The sequence below is a fragment of the Spea bombifrons genome, chromosome 4 (assembly GCF_027358695.1).
Source record: "Spea bombifrons isolate aSpeBom1 chromosome 4, aSpeBom1.2.pri, whole genome shotgun sequence".
Classification (NCBI taxonomy): domain Eukaryota; kingdom Metazoa; phylum Chordata; class Amphibia; order Anura; family Pelobatidae; genus Spea; species Spea bombifrons.
The window spans coordinates 37,866,963-37,889,430 of NC_071090.1; the positions used below are offsets into that span (position 1 = coordinate 37,866,963).

General features: G+C 37.0%; 1 protein-coding gene and 1 non-coding gene across 2 annotated transcripts; both read left to right on the top strand.

Annotated features, from left to right (window-relative positions):
* Window positions 1-3,936: 3,936 nt before the first annotated feature.
* TRNAT-AGU (transfer RNA threonine (anticodon AGU)) lies at window positions 3,937-4,010 on the top strand. The gene has a single exon. It is a non-coding gene; the product is annotated as a tRNA-Thr (tRNA).
* Window positions 4,011-7,297: 3,287 nt separating this feature from the next.
* Window positions 7,298-21,693, top strand: LOC128490094 (homeobox protein EMX1-like). The gene is made up of 3 exons (XM_053461828.1): window positions 7,298-7,765; window positions 19,565-19,749; window positions 21,506-21,693. The coding sequence occupies exons 1-3, from the start codon at window positions 7,483-7,485 to the stop codon at window positions 21,671-21,673; spliced, it is 636 nt and encodes a 211-aa protein (XP_053317803.1). The 5' UTR covers window positions 7,298-7,482; the 3' UTR covers window positions 21,674-21,693.
* Window positions 21,694-22,468: the final 775 nt, after the last annotated feature.

Here is a 22,468-nt window from a genome sequence, read left to right on the forward strand (position 1 = left end):
TCTACACTACGCAAAGAAATGTCTTCCCCAAAAATATATTTACCCCAAAATGTTTTAAAAGGTAAGGCCATAGGGCGAGTTTCCCATTTCCCTGTTTCCTTCCTGTTTACCTCTACTCAGGTCCAACACTTGTTCCATGAGCATTCCTAAGGGGGGTCTAATACATATCAATTACAATGCACGTTCAGAGCCTGATGGGAGCACTGCCTGCCGCATAAGTTTTCAATTGTGGACCATGCAGGAAGCGTTTTGCTGCAGCTCTGGAGATGCAGTTTCTTCTGAATGCAAGTTCTTCTTTTCCCTTATCTTATTGTCTAGGTTTAAACTGGTTTTAAATGTTAATGCACAAAATAGGAATATGAGTTTCTTGTAAGAAAAGTCCAGGCAGGCACTGCTAGGCAATAATGAGCAGTAAGCAGACACTACTAAACAAAGGTGAGCTCCAGGCAGGCACGGCTACACAATAGGGAGCTCCATGGAGGTGCTGTGTCACAACGGTGAAACAGTCCCTCCGTAGGCTCTGCTACACAATGGTATGCTCCAGGCAGGCGCTTCTATACAATCATATGGCAGTTAACAAAACCGTTTTAATGAGTGCTATAATATAAATTCTTTAAAAAGTTAAAAAGCACTTACATTTGGGAGAAGCTGCATCTCCATAGTTGTAGCTACTCGCCTCTTCCATGGTCCAACCGCATTCACTAACACACATTCATGCTAACATTATATGCTCACATACACTCTAACACCACACACACGTTTAACACTATACACTTACACACATACTCTAATACTACACATTTACTGAGTGACGGTAATTAAACCATGTGCTAGGAGATGTGCGTTGGCTGAACACTTATATTGCACTAAAAAAAGTGTAAGTTAATTTTTCTCCCTGGGGGCTGGGACACTTTCAACTTTTTTACCTCTATGCCAGCAGCTAACATATAGCTCATTAAATAAATATCCAAGTCAATATTTTCACTTCCTCATTTCCACCCCCACATCCGCTTGCTTTCCATTCTATTCTTGTTGTTACACTATACTCCATGATGTTAACAGAGCCATTGCTGGAGCTGACCGTTGGTAATTAAACCATGCGTCAGGAGGAATGTTTGGCTGAACATTTCTTGCGCTGAGAATAAAGTTCCCCAAGCACCTTTAAGGGGATAACAATGTAAGTATAACTCTTTGAGAACCAGCAGTAACGCCAACTTTTTCCATTGTTTAATTGATTCCTGGGACCTCTTTGGCCACCAATCACTGCCAAAGTTGGCCATAGCAATTATTTCACTTATATACTTCTGTTCAACGGGAAGAGACTCCTAGAACTACCACACAAACCAGTGATATAAGCCATATCTGTTTGAAAACCTGGAAACGTAAACAATTAGAAGAAAGAGGGTAAGGAACTCAGCTTCACTGAGAAAAAAATAGTTCCCTTTAATCCAAATATCTTCAAAATAATTAGCCTCTCAAACATTTACATATGATGATTAATAGAAAGGAATGAAGCCTAAATTCCTGTTAGTCATTTGAAGGGAATTAAAGTCATTAAACAAACAATAACTAAAGGAAAAGACAATGTATACGTCTGGGTGATACGAATAAAGCTATACCTGCCTGCCAAAAAGATGATAGCTTGTGCAAATATAGTATCAATTTCTAGCCTATTGGCAGCATGACAGTCTACATTTAAGTGTATGTGAGCATGAATGTGTAAGTGTATGTGATGTGAGGGGCAGTGTGTGTGTTAGAATGATTGTGTAGATGTGTATTAGTGAGTATGAACAAGTGTAAGCATGTGTAAATTTGTTTAAGTGTATCTATGTATGTGTGCCAAAGTATGTCTTGCAAGGGGCAAAGAAGGTATTGACAAGCTGTTTGAAGGCAATTATGGCACAGGCAGAGTGTTTATGGGTTAAGATGGCACTGGTTGGGGCAAAGGGGGCACTCACAAGCTGTTGATGGTAAAGGTGGCACTGAAGGACATCTTGGTATAAGTACCAGCTTCGTCAGGGGCGTTAGCTTATGTTTATTCTCCCCTGGTTCTTCAGTACACTGAGCCTGGGGTGGGAGGTTTACTACTTTATCACTACTGCCTAGCTTGTTTAGGGTATTTTATTTTCTAATGGCCATTTTAAATAAATCATTTTATTAAACGTTACATTTTAGAGATCACACCTCTTACCTGCTACTTTATGATAACATAAAAAGTGAGGACGATTAAGTTAGCCAGGCTGTGTGCCACAAATGTTCTAATTCATAATACAAGCAATGGATCACTATCATGTTCTCATTCTCAAATTAATAGGCATATACTAAAAAAAAGTTAAAAACTAAAAGGTTGTGATAAAATGTTATAGAACAAATTGTTCTAACTATACCACTGATATAGTGATTTAGTGATGCCCCAGGGTAATGCCCTAATTTGTCTATTTCCTGAATGAAGATAAAGAGACCTATGTGCCCTGTTAGCACCTGCTGCTTGGCTGTTGACCTGAAGCTGTTAGCCCATGAACAATCGCTATTCTCCACTAGAGCTCTTAATGAAAGGGGAAGAGACAGTTTCCCTTTTCTATTGTATTCCTTCTGTTGAACACGCTTTAATCAAAGATGGATTTGGGAATTACAAAAGACTGGAATTGCTTTTGTATTCCACCTTATTGCTTCACAAGCCGAGAAGCCCACCTATTGACCATCTTTTTTCATAGAAAGGGACAAACCCTAGCTTTTAATGCTCCTAATTAAAGATTTGTGGACATCTGGCTGATTTTATTTAACACATATGTGATATCATATTAAATAAAATTGAAATAATGTAGTGCGATAACCTCTTATATCATGGCTGTAGCCAGCTTGTAGGCCTATATGCAGTGTGGAGGAGATAGCAGAGATGCTGATATAGGGAGATGATGCCATATACTGTACACACACACACACACACATATATATATATATATATATATATATATATATATATACTAGGATCCTATATATATATATATATATATAATCCTAGTTACAGATATCATGGGTTAAATTACCTCCTTATAAATATGAAAATCTTGATACACCATTCAAGTATTGATAACACATTACAAAAAAAAGGGTTAATGCATACAAACACTGTGGAGTTTATTTACTAAAGTCGTGTTCTAGCTTTTTTATTTCAATTTACATTATGAAGAGACAATGCCCTTGAGAGACTTGGCCCTGTATAATGTATAGCAAAAAAAACCAGTGAGATTTCTTAATGCATCAGCCATGGCCAGTCCAGCCCTTTTGCTGCTAAAACCTGTAAGTGCTGCCCCTCCATAACGGATAGTAAGGTGAGGGAGTTAAAGCCATAACTCTCCCTTATTGAATAAACTCCTTTGTGTTTGTTATTTAGAGTGGCATATATCTAATGTAATATATTCCAACTTTGCATAGATAATAAAATGTTTATGGTTGGAGTGACATGACTGCTTCTGTATGCGTGTGAAGAGAATACTCATGCAATTACTCGTTTACAGCTACATAAAATGGCGGGATGTGGAATAGATTTCAGCCAGGTATAAAAACGCCTGTGTAGGTGCAGCAGTGACACAGTTATTGGCTGTGCCTCTCTATAAAACGATTATTGACCAAATATATCAGCAGAGATCTATCTTTCTATTTAAGTTGAAAGTACATTGTGGATCACTCAGTTGCTCTGTAATATTGACACATTGCTAAAAAAAAAAATTTGTGAAGAATGTAACGCAATGTTGAAAAAGTTATTTTAGCATCCTAGTAATGGCCCAATCAGCAAGGAGAAACCACTGGTTAGGCTGCTGATACGACTGCTTTTTAACGTTTGCGTCCGAATCACGTACATAGAAGTCTCCGTTAGTTTCTAATTTCAGAGCTACCCAACCCCGTTAGCATGTGTCAGTCCTGAGCGGAACGTACGGCGCTGTGGCTTAGTTGGTTAAAGCGCCTGTCTAGTAAACAGGAGATCCTGAGTTCGAATCTCAGCAGTGCCTACCCAGCTTTTTATAATGTAATCTCTAAAAACGATGACTTCATTAATAAAACACATCGGGAAGTGCAGTGTCATTGTCCAGTTGCTATAGAAGCAACACTTTTTTTGCCAGCAGAGCTTACACTCATTTTTTGGTTATACTTTTTTCCTCCATGTTTTGTAATAGTCGGGTATCGCTACAACCAGTCACTCTCCAGAAGCGCAGGGACTCAGATCTCATAGTTATAATAATAATAATAATAATTAATTATTATTATTATGAATAATAATAATAATAAATAAGAAAATAAATCCCAATATGATCTCACTTTTTTCAATGATATTATTGTTTTAAAGTAGATTTTAGCTATGTGGTATACCACTAACAGTTTTTATTCTTATGTATAATATGTATGTATATTGCACTTTATTCTGTTTAATGAATTTGAATTAATAGATAGCATTTGAATAACATTTTTAGAATTTCTTTAATTACATGTAAATACCACTGATAAATTATCCTTCCCAGTGTACACGGGGAATTCCTTCATATCATATAGATATTATCCTGGAAATATTTTAAGTATGAATACCCAGAATTTCACATTTACAGGGTCATACATAAAAACCATGTATTGATGTCGAGTATGGTATTACAAGGATGTGTATGTTTTAACGAGGGTGACTTCATTTATTACAACAGAAAAATACAGAAGTATTCTAAAATGAGATTTTGCCTTTTTTACTATACTGGATAGTTTGTATATTGTTTTGCATCATGACGTCATTCACTGAATAACTGGTACACTTGTTAATTGTAATAATATTGACAAAAGATACAGTGGTAAAATAAAGTTTGTGCAATAAACTCGTGATTTCATTTAATTTAATTTTTATTTTAAACACAGAATATGCGTGTGTTTTTCCGTAGCATAATTTATAGCCTTTATATAATACTGTTTTTTCTGCCGCTGATTTATTATTTATTAATAGTAATATTACAAGTTTTAAAGAAAAAGAAAAAGATTAGGAGGACGATTCGTTTACATGTTACGTTTATTCCACAGTATTTAACACAAGAAACATGGTAGCGAATATGATGAGAGTTGACATTGTATTCAACGGCAGGTCAAGTCGTGCAGAGAATTGCTTCTGCAGTTTCAAGGCTATTAACACAGTCATATCTAGCAGGTAAAGTGTTAATGATAGTTGTCTGTATGTTGATGTCACATTAATTATATCTATATATATTTATATATAGATATAATTATAATCCCTCCCTCTCTCCATATATATATATACCCATGTAGAATATATTTAGATAGATGGATATATATATATATATATACATATATATATATGTATATATATATATACATATATATATATATGTAATATTTCTCTCTATATTTTATATATATATATATATGTATGTATAGAATATATATATATATATAAAATATCTCTCTGTATAGTTATACATATATATATGCATATCTATATACATATCTCTCTCTCTCTCTCTCTCTCTCTCTCTCGCTATATATATATATATATATATATATATATATATATATATATATATACATATATATAATCTAAGCATAACCACACTCATCAAACTATAATCCTAGAAAAGGGCAATAAAGAAACGAATAAGCAATATAACCTGTTCTGATTATACTCGTTCTATTGGAAACAAATAAACGAGCAATTAAAGAAATTATTAGAACAAACGCCTCTCTGTTAGTGGCTGTTGTGATTTTCTTTCTCCTTCTGGTTAATTATATGTAATTATAACAGTGTTAATAGCAAAACGAATAATTATTGTTTTACGTGCGTTTATAACTAATGAATAATGCAGTTCTTGTGAATTAGCTGTGGCAATAGGGATGTGTGACAGAGCTTCTATTATTAACTATATAAACACGCGGATCGCCACTTTACTGGAGTTATATAGAAGCAGCAGTCCTGGCGCAAAATGGTTAAAGTGGGGCAATCGTTATAGCAACCAACGTAAAGTTTCCGCTTCATTTTACCAGTTTGGTCGGTCATTAATTAAATCGCCATATCCCGTAAGTGTCCGGAATATTCTAAATCTCAGCTGATTGTCCTGCTGTTTATTTTATTAATGTGTGGAAGATCCTCGGGACATTAAAAGTCCAATACTTTAATACGTAAACGTTAGTACATAAGGGGTTTCATTCCTTTCCTTGTTTCCCCTCCTTTCTTCTCTCCTTCGTATTTTGGAATAATTAATTGTATAACTGCAAGGACATATATATATATATTTATTGATTATACACTTCCATACATCGGCCCCGACGCCTACATATATATGTACATGTGTAGGTAGAGGAATCTTTTGTTAGAGTGTAGAATGGAGTCTTGGGATTTCTATGCCGATTGTAATAGTTGTATTCGGAGATTTTCTCGTCGGTGTTGTACACGGTGTCAGGATGTGCCCATTGCATGTCGGTTTAGTGGATAATCAAGTACCCGGAGCACATATGCAAAAAAAGCCATCGCCCTCGGGGCTGAGTAGCTGCAATGAACGCACCTTAGAGTAACCTAGAAGATTTCAAAACTGCCCATCATTTGAGCCCTTGCCCACAGCGTTGAAGCTCATGATTGTGCCTGTAGTGGCTGTCACGTGGTAGCCATTAGCAGGTAAGTGGCCCCATTTGTAAGTGGCCCATTTGTGCCGATCCCGCAGGTAGATCGCTACTGCCTTCCCAGCGTGTGACAGATGTCATGTGAACCGGTTCCCAGTGCCGGCACCTCCCACAGGTAGTCCTATTGGCGTATCATAGGATCGGTGGGCGGGCTCGTAGGCGGGGCTTGTAAGCTCAAGACCTGCCCGCCCAGGTATTGCACCCGAGTCCAAGGAAACTCCCAGCCCTGCCTGAGCACCCTCAGCCACCCCGGGCCACTGACCTGCTCTCTTTGAAGTGCTGCAGGGGCCACATTGTGCAGTACCGGGACCGAGTAATAATATATCCGGTGCATCTACCGGATCAGTGCGAAAGCAGACTTTGGAAATAGTCTGTTGCATTAGAGAAAGAGCAGTAAACCGACAGGCAGATACTATATATGTTAGTTACGAGTTCCACAGCCCACTGTATCAAATCAGTTACCCAGAAACTGCCCACTGAAACTGCAAAGTCACGATACTCGGGAGAGAGAGACTGATCAGTGGACCAAGAACTGCCCCAAGCATGGGCAAATCACAATGACCTCTCACTGAAATGCATATCATCTAAGAGGAAAGCTGCTTCCTCTACTTTGTGACTGCCAAGCCTTTGACATTCTAGGAACCATTCTGAATAAACGCTAACTACGTCTGGACAGAGCAAATATAGCGATCAGGACTGCCGCACAGCTGGAGACGTATCCTCGTGGATTTATTCAAGTTGCACCGATTGCCACCCAGTGTTCTGTTTGTAGGTTGATGCTTGTGCCGCTCTTGCTGTGATCTGCCCCAGGGCAGCACCATGTTTTTACCCCCGGTTCGGAAGGGTTTCTCCATCGAGGCCTTGGTGGGTCCGGACAGGAGTCCCGAGGAACCCCTCAGACCCACTGCCCTGAAGTACTCAGAACCCGGGCTGACCCCTTCACACCTTCGCCCGGGGATCCGCCTACTCGGGGCCCCAGACTTAGTGTTCCCGGAACAGGTTGCCTCTCCGTTTGGGCACGGCCTGGGCATCCCACAGCACCGGATCCTGCACCGGGACCCGCTCAGCTTCTGCCCCTGGATCTTACGGCACCGACTGCCGGGTGAGTGGCCGTACCTTGATCTGTCACATATCATTCCAAAGTCTATCTATCTGCAGCAGGGAAATAAATGTATATGTTTGCACTTTCTTTTCTTTCTTCCTTCCTTCGTATTTCGGAATGATTAATCGTATAATATATATATATATATATATATATATATATATATATATATATATGTGTGTGTGTTTATATATATATGTGTGTGTGTGAGAGAGGAATAGGTTTATTAACAAATAATAATACGGATAATACGGTAATAGCAATAATAAATTAACATCTGTAAATACATAAACCAACAGCAACATATGCCTTTATACACCTCTCCTTCACATGATAGACGCAAACGAATTAGGGGAGATTAACTGCTCAATAACAATAATCCTGAGGATTTAGTGATTTATGCTTTTCTGACAGCTAATACGGGATATATTTCCTCTGCGCTGCATTTCATTACAAATTAATATAAACATAAATGTGTGTGTATATATATATATATATATATATATATATATATATATATATATATATCAAATAACAGATGGAATAAGTATCTTGCGATAATACCTTTTTTATTGGACTAACAGAATATATATATATATATATATATATATATAGAAACGGGCTATTTCAACAGGCACTCTGTATTAGGTGTATACGATTAGCATTCCTAAACAATAAGCATGTATATGAATTATTAAGTGTGAGACTGGTTGGAAGTGTTTTGTTTTTAGCTCATCAGAGATTGTGAAATAATCTGTCTTTAAGAGAGGGGTTTGTGTGGGTGCTCAATCTCCCAGGAACAGAAAAAGGCTGCTTGCCCTCTCTTATTAACTCCATTTCACACCCAGTGTTGCCCCCACTAAGGGTGCTATCCTGTAATGGGTCTCAAGAGACAGGTACTGGTCTAATGCAGTTTAACAATTGGAAGAATCTACAGGGACATAAAAAGAAGAAATCACACATTTGCATTATTCAAGAAATTACATTTCCCTTCTTCATTACCTGCTATATAATCTAATATCTTTATGATCTATCAATTTGCGGCCTTTCAGAATATATTTGAAAAAAAAAAACTATTTTAATTTATTTGGGACTTGGGACTTTCATGTTCTTGAAAAAGAATTATATATTTTATTTTGTAAACATTTTTCTAAAAGTATAAATTTATGTAGAGTTACCAACATTAAGGATAATAATAATAATAATAATCATAATGAATAATATTTTTTTTTTGCAAAATGCAATACACAATTAGACAACTGAATAATTGTTTATTTGTAGACAGGTGTCCGAAACACGGAATATTGCAATCATTAAGACATTTGTTATAATGTTCTTAAACATACAGCATGGTTTCCAACGTTTCTTCTAGTTACCCCCCACCCAAATGTTACTAATGAAAACAAAACCCATGCACATCAGCAGATATTATAGACAGAGGTGAAACATATTTCCAAAGGACAGGGGTTCTAATTCTCCAGCAATAATTGCCTACCTAGCATAGTTTAGTATCAGACAGCAATTACTAAACCAAATTAGGCTACTAATTGGCATCAAGCAGTGAAAGTACTATGTTCACATAACATTTGCAAAATCTAGATAAAATCTCGAATGTTGTAAATGTGTTGTTCATTTGGTTAATTTAGAAAACCTATATATATATATATATACTCATCAAAATAATAACAAAATATGATTAATCTAAACGTTTGAAATCTAATAAAACTTTTTATTCGTCAAGCACGGCTGCCATGATTTTAAACTGCTTTTTACACATATATGTAGAGAAAGATTTGGAATATTTAAACCTCTTCATTATGCCAGAGCTCTTAAATTTTTGTGTGTCAGGAAGTTTAAGACCTAAGGTCATAGAGTTGTGCAATTGTGGAAAAATTGGTTAATCTCATAACATTACATGATGGACTCTGCTTTCTCATTTTTCCTTTATCTCGCTTTTTTCTAAAGACACATAATCACTGTATGCCAGTCCTTCTACATCCAGAAATCCACCTTGAAGTCTGCATCCCTTAACGACCACTATTTCACTTTCAATGTGTAATCACAAATACATTCGATCGTGCATCTCACATTTTATAATTGTTTTCCAAATAAGCAAATTTATCCCAAATACAAGATAGTGAAATGGTGGAAAGAAAAAAATAAAATCAGCACAAAGACAATAAGTAAGACAATACACATCACTGAGGAAAACAAATCTAAAAACACTGTACAATTTATTTGTGTATGCTAAAACGTGTATATATGTGTACTTTTGCTTTTTTAAGACATTATTGTCATCACCATACCATACATTTTTATTTTTATGCAATCTAATAATGGCATTTAGCCATTATTATTATTATTAATATCTTTTATTTATATAGCGCCAACAATTTACGCAGCACTTCTTAGAATACATATATTCAAGGGATATGACGAGACTAGAATTGACGAAAATAAACCGATACATTAGTTGAAGAGATCTCTGCTCGCAAGTTTACAATCTTGAGGAAATGTATGCATGTGTGTGTGTGTGTATATATATATATATATATATATATATATATATATATATATATATATATATATAATCTAAAAGTAGTGAAGCCAGCACTCACGGTCTTCAATAATGCTTCATTTTTATTTGCAAGACGCCAAGATGCCAACGTTTCAGTCCACCTCGTGGACTTTCCTCAGCGTCTTGCAAAAAATTGTCCTGAGGAAAGTCCATGAGGTGGACTGAAACGTTGACATCTTGGCGTCTTGCAAATAAAAATGAAGCATTATTGAAGACCGTGAGTGCTGGCTTCACTACTTTTAGATTATTGTTACTTTGCTATTAGCCAAGCACCGGGCACCATGTTTTTTGAACTAGGAATCTAGTATTTGTCACCTTATTTATGTTTAGGTAGGAGTGCAGGGCTATTTGTTATTTTTATATATATATATATATATATATATATATACGTATATATATATTACATAGATATACTGTACATATCAAAAGGTTAAAGTCAATGGATAAAGACTATATTATTGCATTTCTTTTGTAAGTCTTGCGTAGTGATTCTTCTTTTACATGACACATGTTAATCCATTTCTTTTCTGCATACATTTCTTTAGCATATCACACAAATGACCTCTGAAACAGGCCTGTGTGAACTTGAATGATGTTTCATCAGGAAAGAGTAACCAACTGTCCCAGTCTCTCAGTTCTTAATAAGTAGCAGCATAGAATATTTATAATGAAAGTACTCATTACAACTTCATTCTGTACCATGGCGGTGGAGAAGCGGTCGGGATGTTACGTTTTTCAAGAGGTAGAAAAATGGGATGTTATAATTCATCAATTCAGTGATTATGTGATCAAGGAGGTAAAACATAATACCTAGCAAAATACCAGTTATAAAATCATCAAAACTGATCTTTTAGCCCCGTAAAGACAATGCTCACACTAAGAACTGTTGCATTGTAAAAGACGTAACGGCTGAGTGCCTTTCCCGCAGTATAAGGATAAGTACTTTAGGTACAGAGGCCCTGAAGAGTCTACGCAGACACACAGTGTGGTCACCAGGCAAGAATAATAATAATAATAATAATAATACATATTTTAAGGGGATCCCTCTAGTTTGTAATAGGGATTCTGGGGGTGAACAAACACTCCAAGATGATCTCAAGTCATGTTGCACTATTCTCCTATGAGCAACAGTGCTAACAGAAAAAAGTTACATTTACATGTAATTAAATAAGTGGGAAATAAAAAGTGTAAATCAAAGTGGACTTATGAAATAAAAACAAATGAAGTAAGCCCCTTTGCTGCCTGTGAACTATTTTTAAAAAAGGGTATAGTGTGTTAGGGAGTATTTTGGTCCCATGTCTTCACTAATGCATAAATATCTAGGAATTACTGTACTTGGAGGATGTTGCTGAATAGATTTTTTTGTAGCAGTTGCACCTATCCTATGGGAAAAAAACCTAAGCAACATTGTAAAGGGTGGGTAGAGAAAAAGGCTACATGAAAAGAAGTCAAAAGGCTCTCCGAAATAGCATATAGTCTGTCTGTTTTGAGAAATGTATATCAATTAAGGTTAGAATTCAAGCATACCAAATTTTTTAAAAAATTACACAACTAGCAAATAGTGATGCGCACATTCTTATGTTTGCCTGCCAGTGCCAAGGATAGGTAGAAATCCCAGGAATATAACGTTTTTCTAACTTCAAGACAAGTAAATTAACACATTTTGGTCCTTTTTATTCCCATTAGGGTGTATGATTTTGGCCGAATTGTCTTACATATTCATTCTGATAAGTAATGTTACAAGTATGAATATGATTTCAAAAGAAGGCCACACTTGTGCTGGGAAGAAAAATACAATTAGTGAGGGTAACCTAAACACGAATGATGGAAATTAGGCTTGAATAACGATATATGAAAAGTGCTGGAAATGCTTCCGCTCTTAACTATAAAAAGATTTCGTAACAAATCCAACCAGGTGCGCTCGCGTCAACCGATAAAATAAAATGATACGAAAAAAATAAAAAAAAAATGATAGTGCAGACGTATAAACAGCAAAAATCACGGATAGATATACTGTATGCACTCACAAGTGTACGTGATGTTTCAAAGTGGAAAAGAGGTTCTCTATGGATCCGTCTGTCTGCTTGAACATGTGGACAAAACACAAAACCAGACACACATGGGATGATATCTTTCAGGAAGAGAACACCATACGGTGATGGATGCACTTACTCTTATGTAGAGAATGTTCAGCGTTGGATATTCCAAAGCTGTCTCCCGATCAGATCCTCCTGTATGATCGTCTGCAGTCTCGTGTGGTCTTAGTAGATATTCCCCGTCTTCCAATCAGTATCGGAAACTACCATAAGTTAGTGGCCAACCCGAAAGTTAATAAAAGTAAGAATTTATTTGAGGGCAAAATAAATAAATAAATATCATAATAAATATATATAAAATATATATAAAATATATAAAATGAAATCATGTACCTGTAAGTCCATTGGAACATATATATAGGGCTCTGCCCTCAAATAAATTCTTACTTTTATTAACTTTCGGGTTGGCCACTAACTTATGGTAGTTTCCGATACTGATTGGAAGACGGGGAATATCTACTAAGACCACACGAGACTGCAGACGATCATACAGGAGGATCTGATCGGGAGACAGCTTTGGAATATCCAACGCTGAACATTCTCTACATGAGAGTAAGTGCATCCATCACCGTATGGTGTTCTCTTCCTGAAAGATATCATCCCATGTGTGTCTGGTTTTGTGTTTTGTCCACATGTTCAAGCGGACAGACGGATCCATAGAGAACCTCTTTTCCACTTTGAAACATCACGTACACTTGTGAGTGCATACAGTATATCTATCCGTGATTTTTGCTGTTTATACGTCTGCACTATCATTTTTTTTTTTTCGTATCATTTTATTTTATCGGTTGACACGAGCGCACCTGGTTGGATTTGTTACGAAGTTTTCTACACTTGGAGAGTGTGTTACAAGGTTGCAGCTGTGTAATCGGTCCAAAAATAAGGGCAGTATCCCCCTTTATTTATTTTTTTATTTATTTCCTTTCATACACTTCAGATACGGTCTGAGCTTTGGTTTTCACAACCTTTCACTCTTTTATAAAAAGATTTGACAGCTTGGTCACCCAAACTAATGTAATACCCTTATTTAGAAAAAAAAAAAAGATCACAATATCTTAAACGAAGCATAGTCATTCATTGTATTGCAGAATAACAATTCCATGTTTCTCTCTTTATGTAATGCAAAGCAAAAGTGTATTTTATGTATTATAAAATTAAAGAGTAAACAACCTATACGACCACCAATTCTTATAACATTCCATCAGTTCTATCAATTAAATGGTCTATGTAGCATTGATATACTTTACTTTATTGATATACTATACGGGTATTGAATATAGTCAGGTGGCATTTGCAAAGTGTTCATTGTGGTTTTTTTTTTTTTGCAGAAACACTTTATTTTTAAAATTCTTGCTAAAATATGCATTTATTTTTCTCCCCTTTGGACAAACTTCATATCCTTAGTTTGAGTACCAGGATTAATTTATTATTTCTATTGAATTAACTTATTTGTTTGCGCCTTTTTCTTGTGGACCCCCTATGCATAATTTGTAAATTATCTTATTCTCCATGGTCTCTACCAGAGAACCCTACTTTTCTTATGTGGATTTCCACATGGCATTGTGTTAGAAGGATTATTATTTTTACAGAATACATACTGTTTAGCAGTTTACAACCCCGATGCACCATTAACTTCATAAACATTTATATTAAATATTAGTTAGAACCATGTATATTGGCCCATTATATTGGCATATAAATTATGATTTTCATTCATACTCTGAACCAAATTTCCATTGAATGAAACATAAAATGTGATACATGTTGCTAAGTTATTATTAAGTGATACATATGTAGTTTGACATTTATCACTTCACATGAAGGACACAGCTATCACAATGATTGAAATGTACTCTGACATATAAGGGGTTAAAACATATATGGATGACTCAGGCGGCACATGTCCATGCAGAATGTGTTCTCTCTGTTTAATGAGTATTCATGACAGCCTGTGCCTCAGGTTTTTATTGCTGGTTCACATGATGCATTATGGGTAGTAGAATTTACTATAATCCTGAGGGGTTTTAACATACCCCCAACCTACCTGTAGCTTCACCAGTATTCATTATATCAGTGTTACATAGTTCATAAGGTTGAAAAAGACCCATCAAGTCCATCAAGTTCAACCCTTCTACCTAACCTTCCTATTCTTGATCCAAATGAAGGCAAAAAACCCCCTAATTAAGCTACTTCGAATTCTGCCATCAGGGGAAAAACATTCCTTCTTGACTCCAAGAGGCAATCGGATTTCTCATTGGATCAAGAAGCTCTAAAATATTAATGTTATTCTATTTATATGTCATGCCTTTCTAAGAAAATATCGAGGCCCCTTTTGAAGGTATCTAATGTATTGGATAACGCCACCTCCCTTGGAAGTGAATTCCATACCTTTATTGTCCTCACTGTAAATGGTTCAAATGGTGTCACTGACATACTTATAACTATACATCACACACACATCACCCACAAGCGCCACCAAGAAAAATTATCCCACCATGTTTCTACTAAAGTGCCGATAGCCAGCGTTCTGATGGCTGAACTCCAACGTGTGTCATAGTGGCCACCTCTACGGAGATTCTGTTTGGCCTGAGGTCACCTCACCCATACTAATTATCTTGAAATAGTACTCTCCCTGGTTTGCGGGGCAGGTTTGTGTAGAAACTAATTGAAGTGTTAACAGGTGAACTGTTCAGGTTTTGGCCTATAATTAACTGTTGTCTGACAAATACATGTCAGTTTCTGTAGTAGCTACAGATTGCGTCACCTCCTTGAACCAATACATAAATATATAACTCTCACACCTTAACGTCAACTGGTACCTTCTGAATGGTTTTACGCCAGTGGGAATAACTTCTCCATTGAGAGTAATTTCTCCAGCCCATTTAAATTTTTGGAATTATGGATTTATAGATGGAATCATGGGTTGTAATGGGTGCTGCTATAAGGATCCAAAGAATGTGTATCTTTAAATAATGACATGTCAGGTTCAGAGGCAGGGTGAACAAAATTAACTCATTTCTGCAAATGGACGTAAAGCAATGCTCCTACCTCTGAGAAATTCCTGCCCAAACAATCATGTTTCTGCAGTTTGGTTTCCACTGATGTAAATCTTATATACAATTGCCCATTTTTTGGTGTTTCAGGAAACTTTTTTGTGAAGTATGATGTCAGAGTCTGCACATTTCTGCCTTTTTTTTTTTTTTTTACCACCACAGGACTGTGAAAATGTACCAGTATTCCCTATGGAGGCATTTTTCAAAATGACTCCTAGATCTATTATTGAATGAGACTGCCTTCAGTAAATGTTAACTATCTTATGACTTATTTAAAGGGAAGCTGTAAATGAAATGTAAAAATGTATTTATTTCAATTATTTGTAGCTTGCGTCTTTTGCTTGTCAATTAATTTGAAGATATTTCGTTCAAAAGCATTGCGCTGTGTGGGGAAACTAGTTGTTAGAGGGAGATCAATGAGAGGCACCCCCAAGCTATTTGCGCTCTACCTTTATAACAAAAACCCAGTAATATATATATAATGCATAATTTTCTAATAAAATATTATTTTTGCTTGTTTTTATGTGACATTCTTATGTCACCACCTGAAATATAAATGGAAGACACACATCACCCTCTTCTTCAAAGCAGCGAATAAGTTTTGTTATAGTAAAGTAAACTAAATGTACACTATTGTAACAGAAGTTTGTGTACGCCCTTTGTAGCACCAGTTTTGGGGAAGGTCCTCTCCTGTTCCTGCATGGCTGTGCCCCTTTGGACAAAGCAAGATCTGAAAAGACATGGTTGTATGAGCTTGTTGTGGAAGAACTTGACTGGCCCGCACAGAGCCCTTACCTCAACCCCATCGAACACTTTTCTGATGAATATGAACGGGGATTGTGAGCCGGGTCTTCTTATCCAACATCAGTGCCTGAGCACACAAATGCTCTACTGGATGAATGGGCACAATTTCTCACAAACATGTGAAAAGCCTTTCTAGAATAGTGGAGGCTGTTAAGGGGGGGGGTAACCCCATATTATTGCCAATGGTTTTGGAAAGGAATGTCCAACAAGCTCATATAGGTGTGATGGACAGGTGCCCACATAGTTTTGGCCATATAGTGTATTTAGCATTTTAATTTTATGGTACTTCAATGATACATGTTTTGTGGTAACAATGTTGAGTGAATATTAAAATAGTTTAGCCAATCAATGTACCGTTTTTGCCGAATATAGGCCACAGTCCCCCCCCACCTTAAGTCTTCAAAGTGTGGGTGCAGCCTATAATCGGAGTTTAGCTCAGGGATGCACAATTCGTATCGCCTGCCGCCTGGGATATGCAGTTACGGGCGCCGGGCGGGTGTTTTTCTTTCCATTCAGCCCCGCAGCACTGCAGGGGCCCTGGATCCTACTCTCTGGCAGCCAGTGCACATCTGCGCTATGTGCGTAGACAACCTCCGCTGGCAGTACTTCTGCCGGGGCTTCTATGGTGGAGTATCGGCGTGACATAACCATAGAAGCCCCAGCGGAAGTGCCGGCAGCAGAGGTTGTCTAAGCGCAGACATTCACCAGCTGCGGCGATGCTCGTAGACAACCTCCGCTGCTGGTACTTCCACCAGTGCTTCTCCACCGGAAGTGCCGGCAGCGGAGGTTGCCTGCGCGCATCGTGCAGACCTCCACCGGCCAGCCCCGCTAGACACCAGGGAGTCTGGGAGTGGATTGGTAAGTCTGGGGGGGGGGTGCATATCTAGGGAGCAGGGTGGCATTTCTAGGGAACATAAAGCATATCTGGGGGGAGCAGAGTGGCATATCTGGGGGGCAGATTGGCATTTCTAGGGGGCATAAAGCATATCTGGGGGGGCAGAGTGGCATATCGGGGGGGGCATATAACTGTTTGTATATAACATATGCTGACTAGCTGCATAATAGATACCAAAAATATTAAAATACATATATTCCTGTGTATTAGGAAAATTACTGTTTTACTATTCCATTAATGTGTATTTTTTTAAATATTTTTTTCTTTAAAATAGCACCAAAAATTTAGGGTGCTGCGTATAATCGAGCCAATATGGTATTAAGGTTAAAGGACAAAGTGTACAAACTCTTAGGCCTACCTAAAGATTACCTGTCTTCTATACAGCCACTATACCTGGAAACTTTCCAGGGTTGGCTACTCAGAGCTCTTTGATGTGTGGTGGGGCTAGCCATGTAAAGAGACAGGGCTAGCCCAAGACAATCTTAACTGGGTAGGGTTTCCAGAGAATAGGAATGAAAGTGGGTGAGGAGTGGGCTGGACTATGTTGATAAAAAGCCAATTAACAGAGTAAAGAAAGGATCCAATTAGAATGCACATGCTGCTCCATGGAACTGTGCTATTTTAGATGCCCCATGGGGCTATGTGAGGAATTGCATATTTTCTGACCTTATAGGTGTTTTCACCTACCTGAGAGTAATGCAAAGATGACAAAGTGTTGGAACTTCTATTCTTTGTTAATCCCATGAAAATTCTGCTCAGAAATATTAAAAGGAAACAAACCATGATATGGTTTTTTAAGGTATGAAATAGCATACTTACATACTGTCCTAATTCAGGGGAGTCCTGCCAAAATATGTTTATTTGTGGTAATTTGTCTTTTTGATTTACCATGCTGGAAGGCTACTTTTATGGAAATAGTATTAATACTGAAATCAAAATGACTGCTGTAAATATATTATCTGCAGCCCTGTAAAACACTAATTGTGTGGAACAAAAAGAGTGGACTGTTTTAGTAAATACAATTTTCAGGAAAATAAAATCCGCGTGAAGCAAGTAGGTGTGTTTGTATTTATATTTACCATAATTTTTTTCATATAGTTTCGGTTAAAGCCCTTGTTATCAATCATGATGTTATCTGAAATAGCAATCTGTGGATACATTTACTCACCCTTGTCCTTATCTTTAACATCCTATTTTAACGCATTTGTTTTTTTCTAAATATAGAGCGTTTATGGAACAGCTTCTAGACCGTGCCAAAAATTAGCAGCCCCAGTCTTTTTTTTTTATTTAAGAGTAATAGTATAAGAATAGGTTGTTCTAATTTAATACCATGCCTATTGACAACCAACATTAGATGTGGCAATAGTAACTGTTTACTCACTGTTTCAAAACATCAATAAATAATAATAAATAAAACATAACTAACAAGAAAGATGATATCTGGAATTTGGTGTAATTTTATCTGTACAATTATTATTTTATCTCTGATGGAAAACTTTAATTCCTAGAGCTGGAAGGTAAGCTTTGAAGCTCAGAAGCAAGGCAGCCGTAGGCTTTTTTTTTAATGTCTTCTGCCTTCTTGTCAATTGTTTGTTATTTGACCTTATCAGCATTTCAGTGATGATGAAATCTTAAAACGGAGTGCATTATCCTAAATACCGCCAGAGGGCCCACAGCAAACTGCTACCCAGAGGCTGAAGGCATTAACTAGAAAGCAAGGCATAGATGTCTCCTGTAATTGATAAGGCAGAGACATACAGAGGGTTTCTTTTCTTAATCACAAATGTTTGGTGCTGCTCAGAATTAAAATACATGTAAGCATATCCGGGGGTTACCTGGATAAGGAGCTGACTCCTAGATATTTATCACTACATTGATTATATAGCCCCTAATAAAGTGCATGTGGAATCCTTGATTTATTAGAGATGACCCAACTAAGAAATAAATCTAAGTTCATGAAGGCAAATATTAGGACTATTTGATCACTACTGATTTTAGACATAACACAAGATGTGTAAATAGATGCTGTTATGCTGTTTCTAAGTCCTCCCCTTGTTTTTATCTCTGTCCCTTTTTGCTGTTAGGATTTGAAATACAATAACAAAAAGTGACACAATTGGGACTTATTATTTTCAAAGTTCACCTTTTTCCTTATCACACTACAGACCTCAGAACTTTACAGACAATTACAGGGACATATTGGCTATGATTTGTAGTACAGTAATGTAAACGACTGCACAATTATTTCATTGGTTCATAGTCTGCGACACTTGCCCACTTTTAATTTGAAACTTAGTATCAAGGCTTTTGGTGAAGCCACCTTTTCTTTAGTCTTTTTTTTGTGTACTTACTGGTGCGTATTTTATTTTTCAGGTGAGGAAAATACTTCAGATAATTATTTACTTCAAGGACCCTTTTCCCGCAAACCCAAAAGGATAAGAACAGCTTTCTCTCCATCTCAACTCCTCCGCCTTGAAGGAGCCTTTGAGAAGAACCATTATGTGGTGGGAACAGAAAGAAAACAACTTGCAAACAGTTTGTGTCTGACAGAAACTCAGGTATGACGATCTACTCAAAATCTGCATATTAATTAATGACTATTGTTATGATGAGCCCGAAATACTTGACTGCCATATCTTAGACATGATCATGAACCACATGAATAAACCCAACATTTAAATAAATAACGCCCAACCCCTTCAATAAAAACTCAGGATAACAATTTGGAAGAGATTTTATTGAGTATTTACAAATATAACTCCAGCCAGCAACAGATAAAATATAGTGTCTGCTATTGGGGATTAAACCCCTTTAGATGCATATTATTTGCCCTGTCTTTCCAAAGTATTAAAAACACATCTTTAATTCTTGTGTGGACTGCTCAACTGCTTACACTAGTCAGTTGCGACTCTGAAACAATATATAGTGGAGACACATAAGATACCACTAAAAAGTTCCGCCTTTTACAAACACCTGCCCATAAACACACATGCACTGCCATTACACACAACTGCCTTTACACACTGCCTTTACACATACCTGTCCATAAACACACATATACACATGCACTGCCCTTACACACACACACCTGACCATAGACACATATATACATGCACTGCCCTTACACACGACTGCCCATACACACACCTGCCCATAACCACATATTTTTTTCCAAAAGGGGGGGGCAAAGAATAATCTAGGGCAATTCCTGCCTCCCTGTAGCGACGCCTATGCTTCTAGTGAAGTGTGTGGGGGAAGCAAGGGGCTTGATTTCCCCTAGTTTTTCGCTTATAATACAAATATTTTTGCAATCTATACTTCTTTGTGCATTTATCAAAATCACAAAATTAGTCTAGTCTGTGAAGTATAAACTGGTTTTATTTATTAGTAATACCCATTTAAATTGAGAGGGGATAGTCCACTCCAAGAGACTGAATCCATTCCGTTACTGGGAGATACATTACATACGGTTAATCAATCTCCCTATTTAGAGTGATGCTATTCTAGCGGGCAATGCAAATAAAATAAACTGCCTAACAAAAACAGGACATAAATTAGCTTTGAATATGTTTTCACATCTTATCATTCAGAGGTTTTATTTTGTTTGGATCAGAAGTCGTAATTCTTGACACTTTTAATTGCAAATACTTTGTGTAAATCTTTATACGGCAATAACGCAGAACTTCCAAAAAAACTTTAAAAATATTTATGAGGTTATAGGACAGAGGGGCTGTTGATTTTAATAGCAATTGCACTTTGCTTTGTAATATGGGGGACAATTGACATTATCAGCCGAGATTTAATTTTTTTCAAGGTATGTAGTTTTTGCAATGTACTATTAATCTTTTAATTTGTCTTTTGGATGATATTGGTTAGGACAGCTCCCATCCTGTGGGCAGGGCAATTCCTCTTCACTTTAATTATAGTGAATGCACAGCTGGTTGCATTCCTGTGGATGATCACTCAATGGAAAAATTAGGCTAATGCATAGCCCATTCCAATCCATCGGTTATTGGACCAGATCCAACAAATTACCTGGCCCAGAAAAATGTTCATAGGGAAAACATAAAATTAACAACATGAAACATTTTTGTGAGCTCTAGGTTGTCACAGTTTTTTTTTTTTTTTTTTTTAAGTGATAAAGCCTATGAAGCTCATGGTGGATGTTACAAAACCTGACAATACCTATGCCTGTCTGCACCAGAACGTAGAAATACATTTTATTCTTATATTTTCTGTGAACGACATATATTATGTAAATGAACTTGCTTTGCTTTTAAACCTATAATCCAACTTCTTTTCCATATTAAACAGGTAAAAGTTTGGTTCCAAAACCGGAGGACTAAACACAAGCGCCAGAAACTAGAAGAAGAGTGCCCAGACTCTCAACAAAAGAGGAAAAGCAGCCAGCATGCCAACCGATGGAGAATGGCAACATGTCAGGACAGCCCAAAGGACATTGATGTCACATCAGATGACTAAGAGCGTATCTGTTGAACAACACACCCTGCATTGTGGCTTGAAACGGCAAACTTGTCTTTGGCAGAGACAAACTCTGCTCTACAAAATGAGCGAATAACTGTTTTTCAGATTTGTTCATGACAAATCTGTGACTGTACTTAAAGAACACCTCTTGGATTTGGTCCCTCTCAACTGACCTGCAAAAATCATGCCCAGGTTATCTGAACTTTCATGTTTGTAATTGCAGGTGCTTTGCAAACAAAAGTTTACCTGGACAATATGCTAGTCAGAAGGCAACGTTATGACATATGCCTTTAAAAGTACTAATTTGGAAAGCTATCTTATGGCACGCCGGCTTTTCTTGAACTAGAACCTGATGATCCCCAGTCAGGTTTAAGTCATGCAAACAGTAGATCATTGACTGCTTGGGTTGCCACATTTTGCATCCAGAAGGTTACTATTTTCTGTAAATGAATTTCTTTGACTGAGTGACAGCTCTATTGACAGCTGGCTCTTAGTGAAGAACATTGAATCCCAGGAAAACATGTACCTCAGGAATCCCCATTCTTTTCAAAATGGAGCCACTGTAAATATATATTTAACATGAAAAATGTGGAGTTCTAAGGCAGACATGCATATTAAACTTGTATACTGTTATTACTTTTATTATTGTTATTACTGTCCTTATTAAAACCACTGATTCTTCAGGAGCCTTGTAGGGGTGAAATAATAGCGCAGTTGGACACCTCTCAAATTTTGCTCACATGTGCCGTTGCAGAGGATGTGTACTTTTGTCTTCTCTCTGTTCCTTTCTCT

Coding starts and splice junctions, on each gene's coding strand:
- LOC128490094 (XM_053461828.1), top strand. CDS start 7,483: ATGTTTTTACCCCCGGTTCGGAAGGGTTTCTCCATCGAGGCCTTGGTG. Junction 7,766..19,564: donor CTTACGGCACCGACTGCCGG/GTGAGTGGCCGT, acceptor TTTATTTTTCAG/GTGAGGAAAATACTTCAGAT. Junction 19,750..21,505: donor TGTGTCTGACAGAAACTCAG/GTATGACGATCT, acceptor CATATTAAACAG/GTAAAAGTTTGGTTCCAAAA.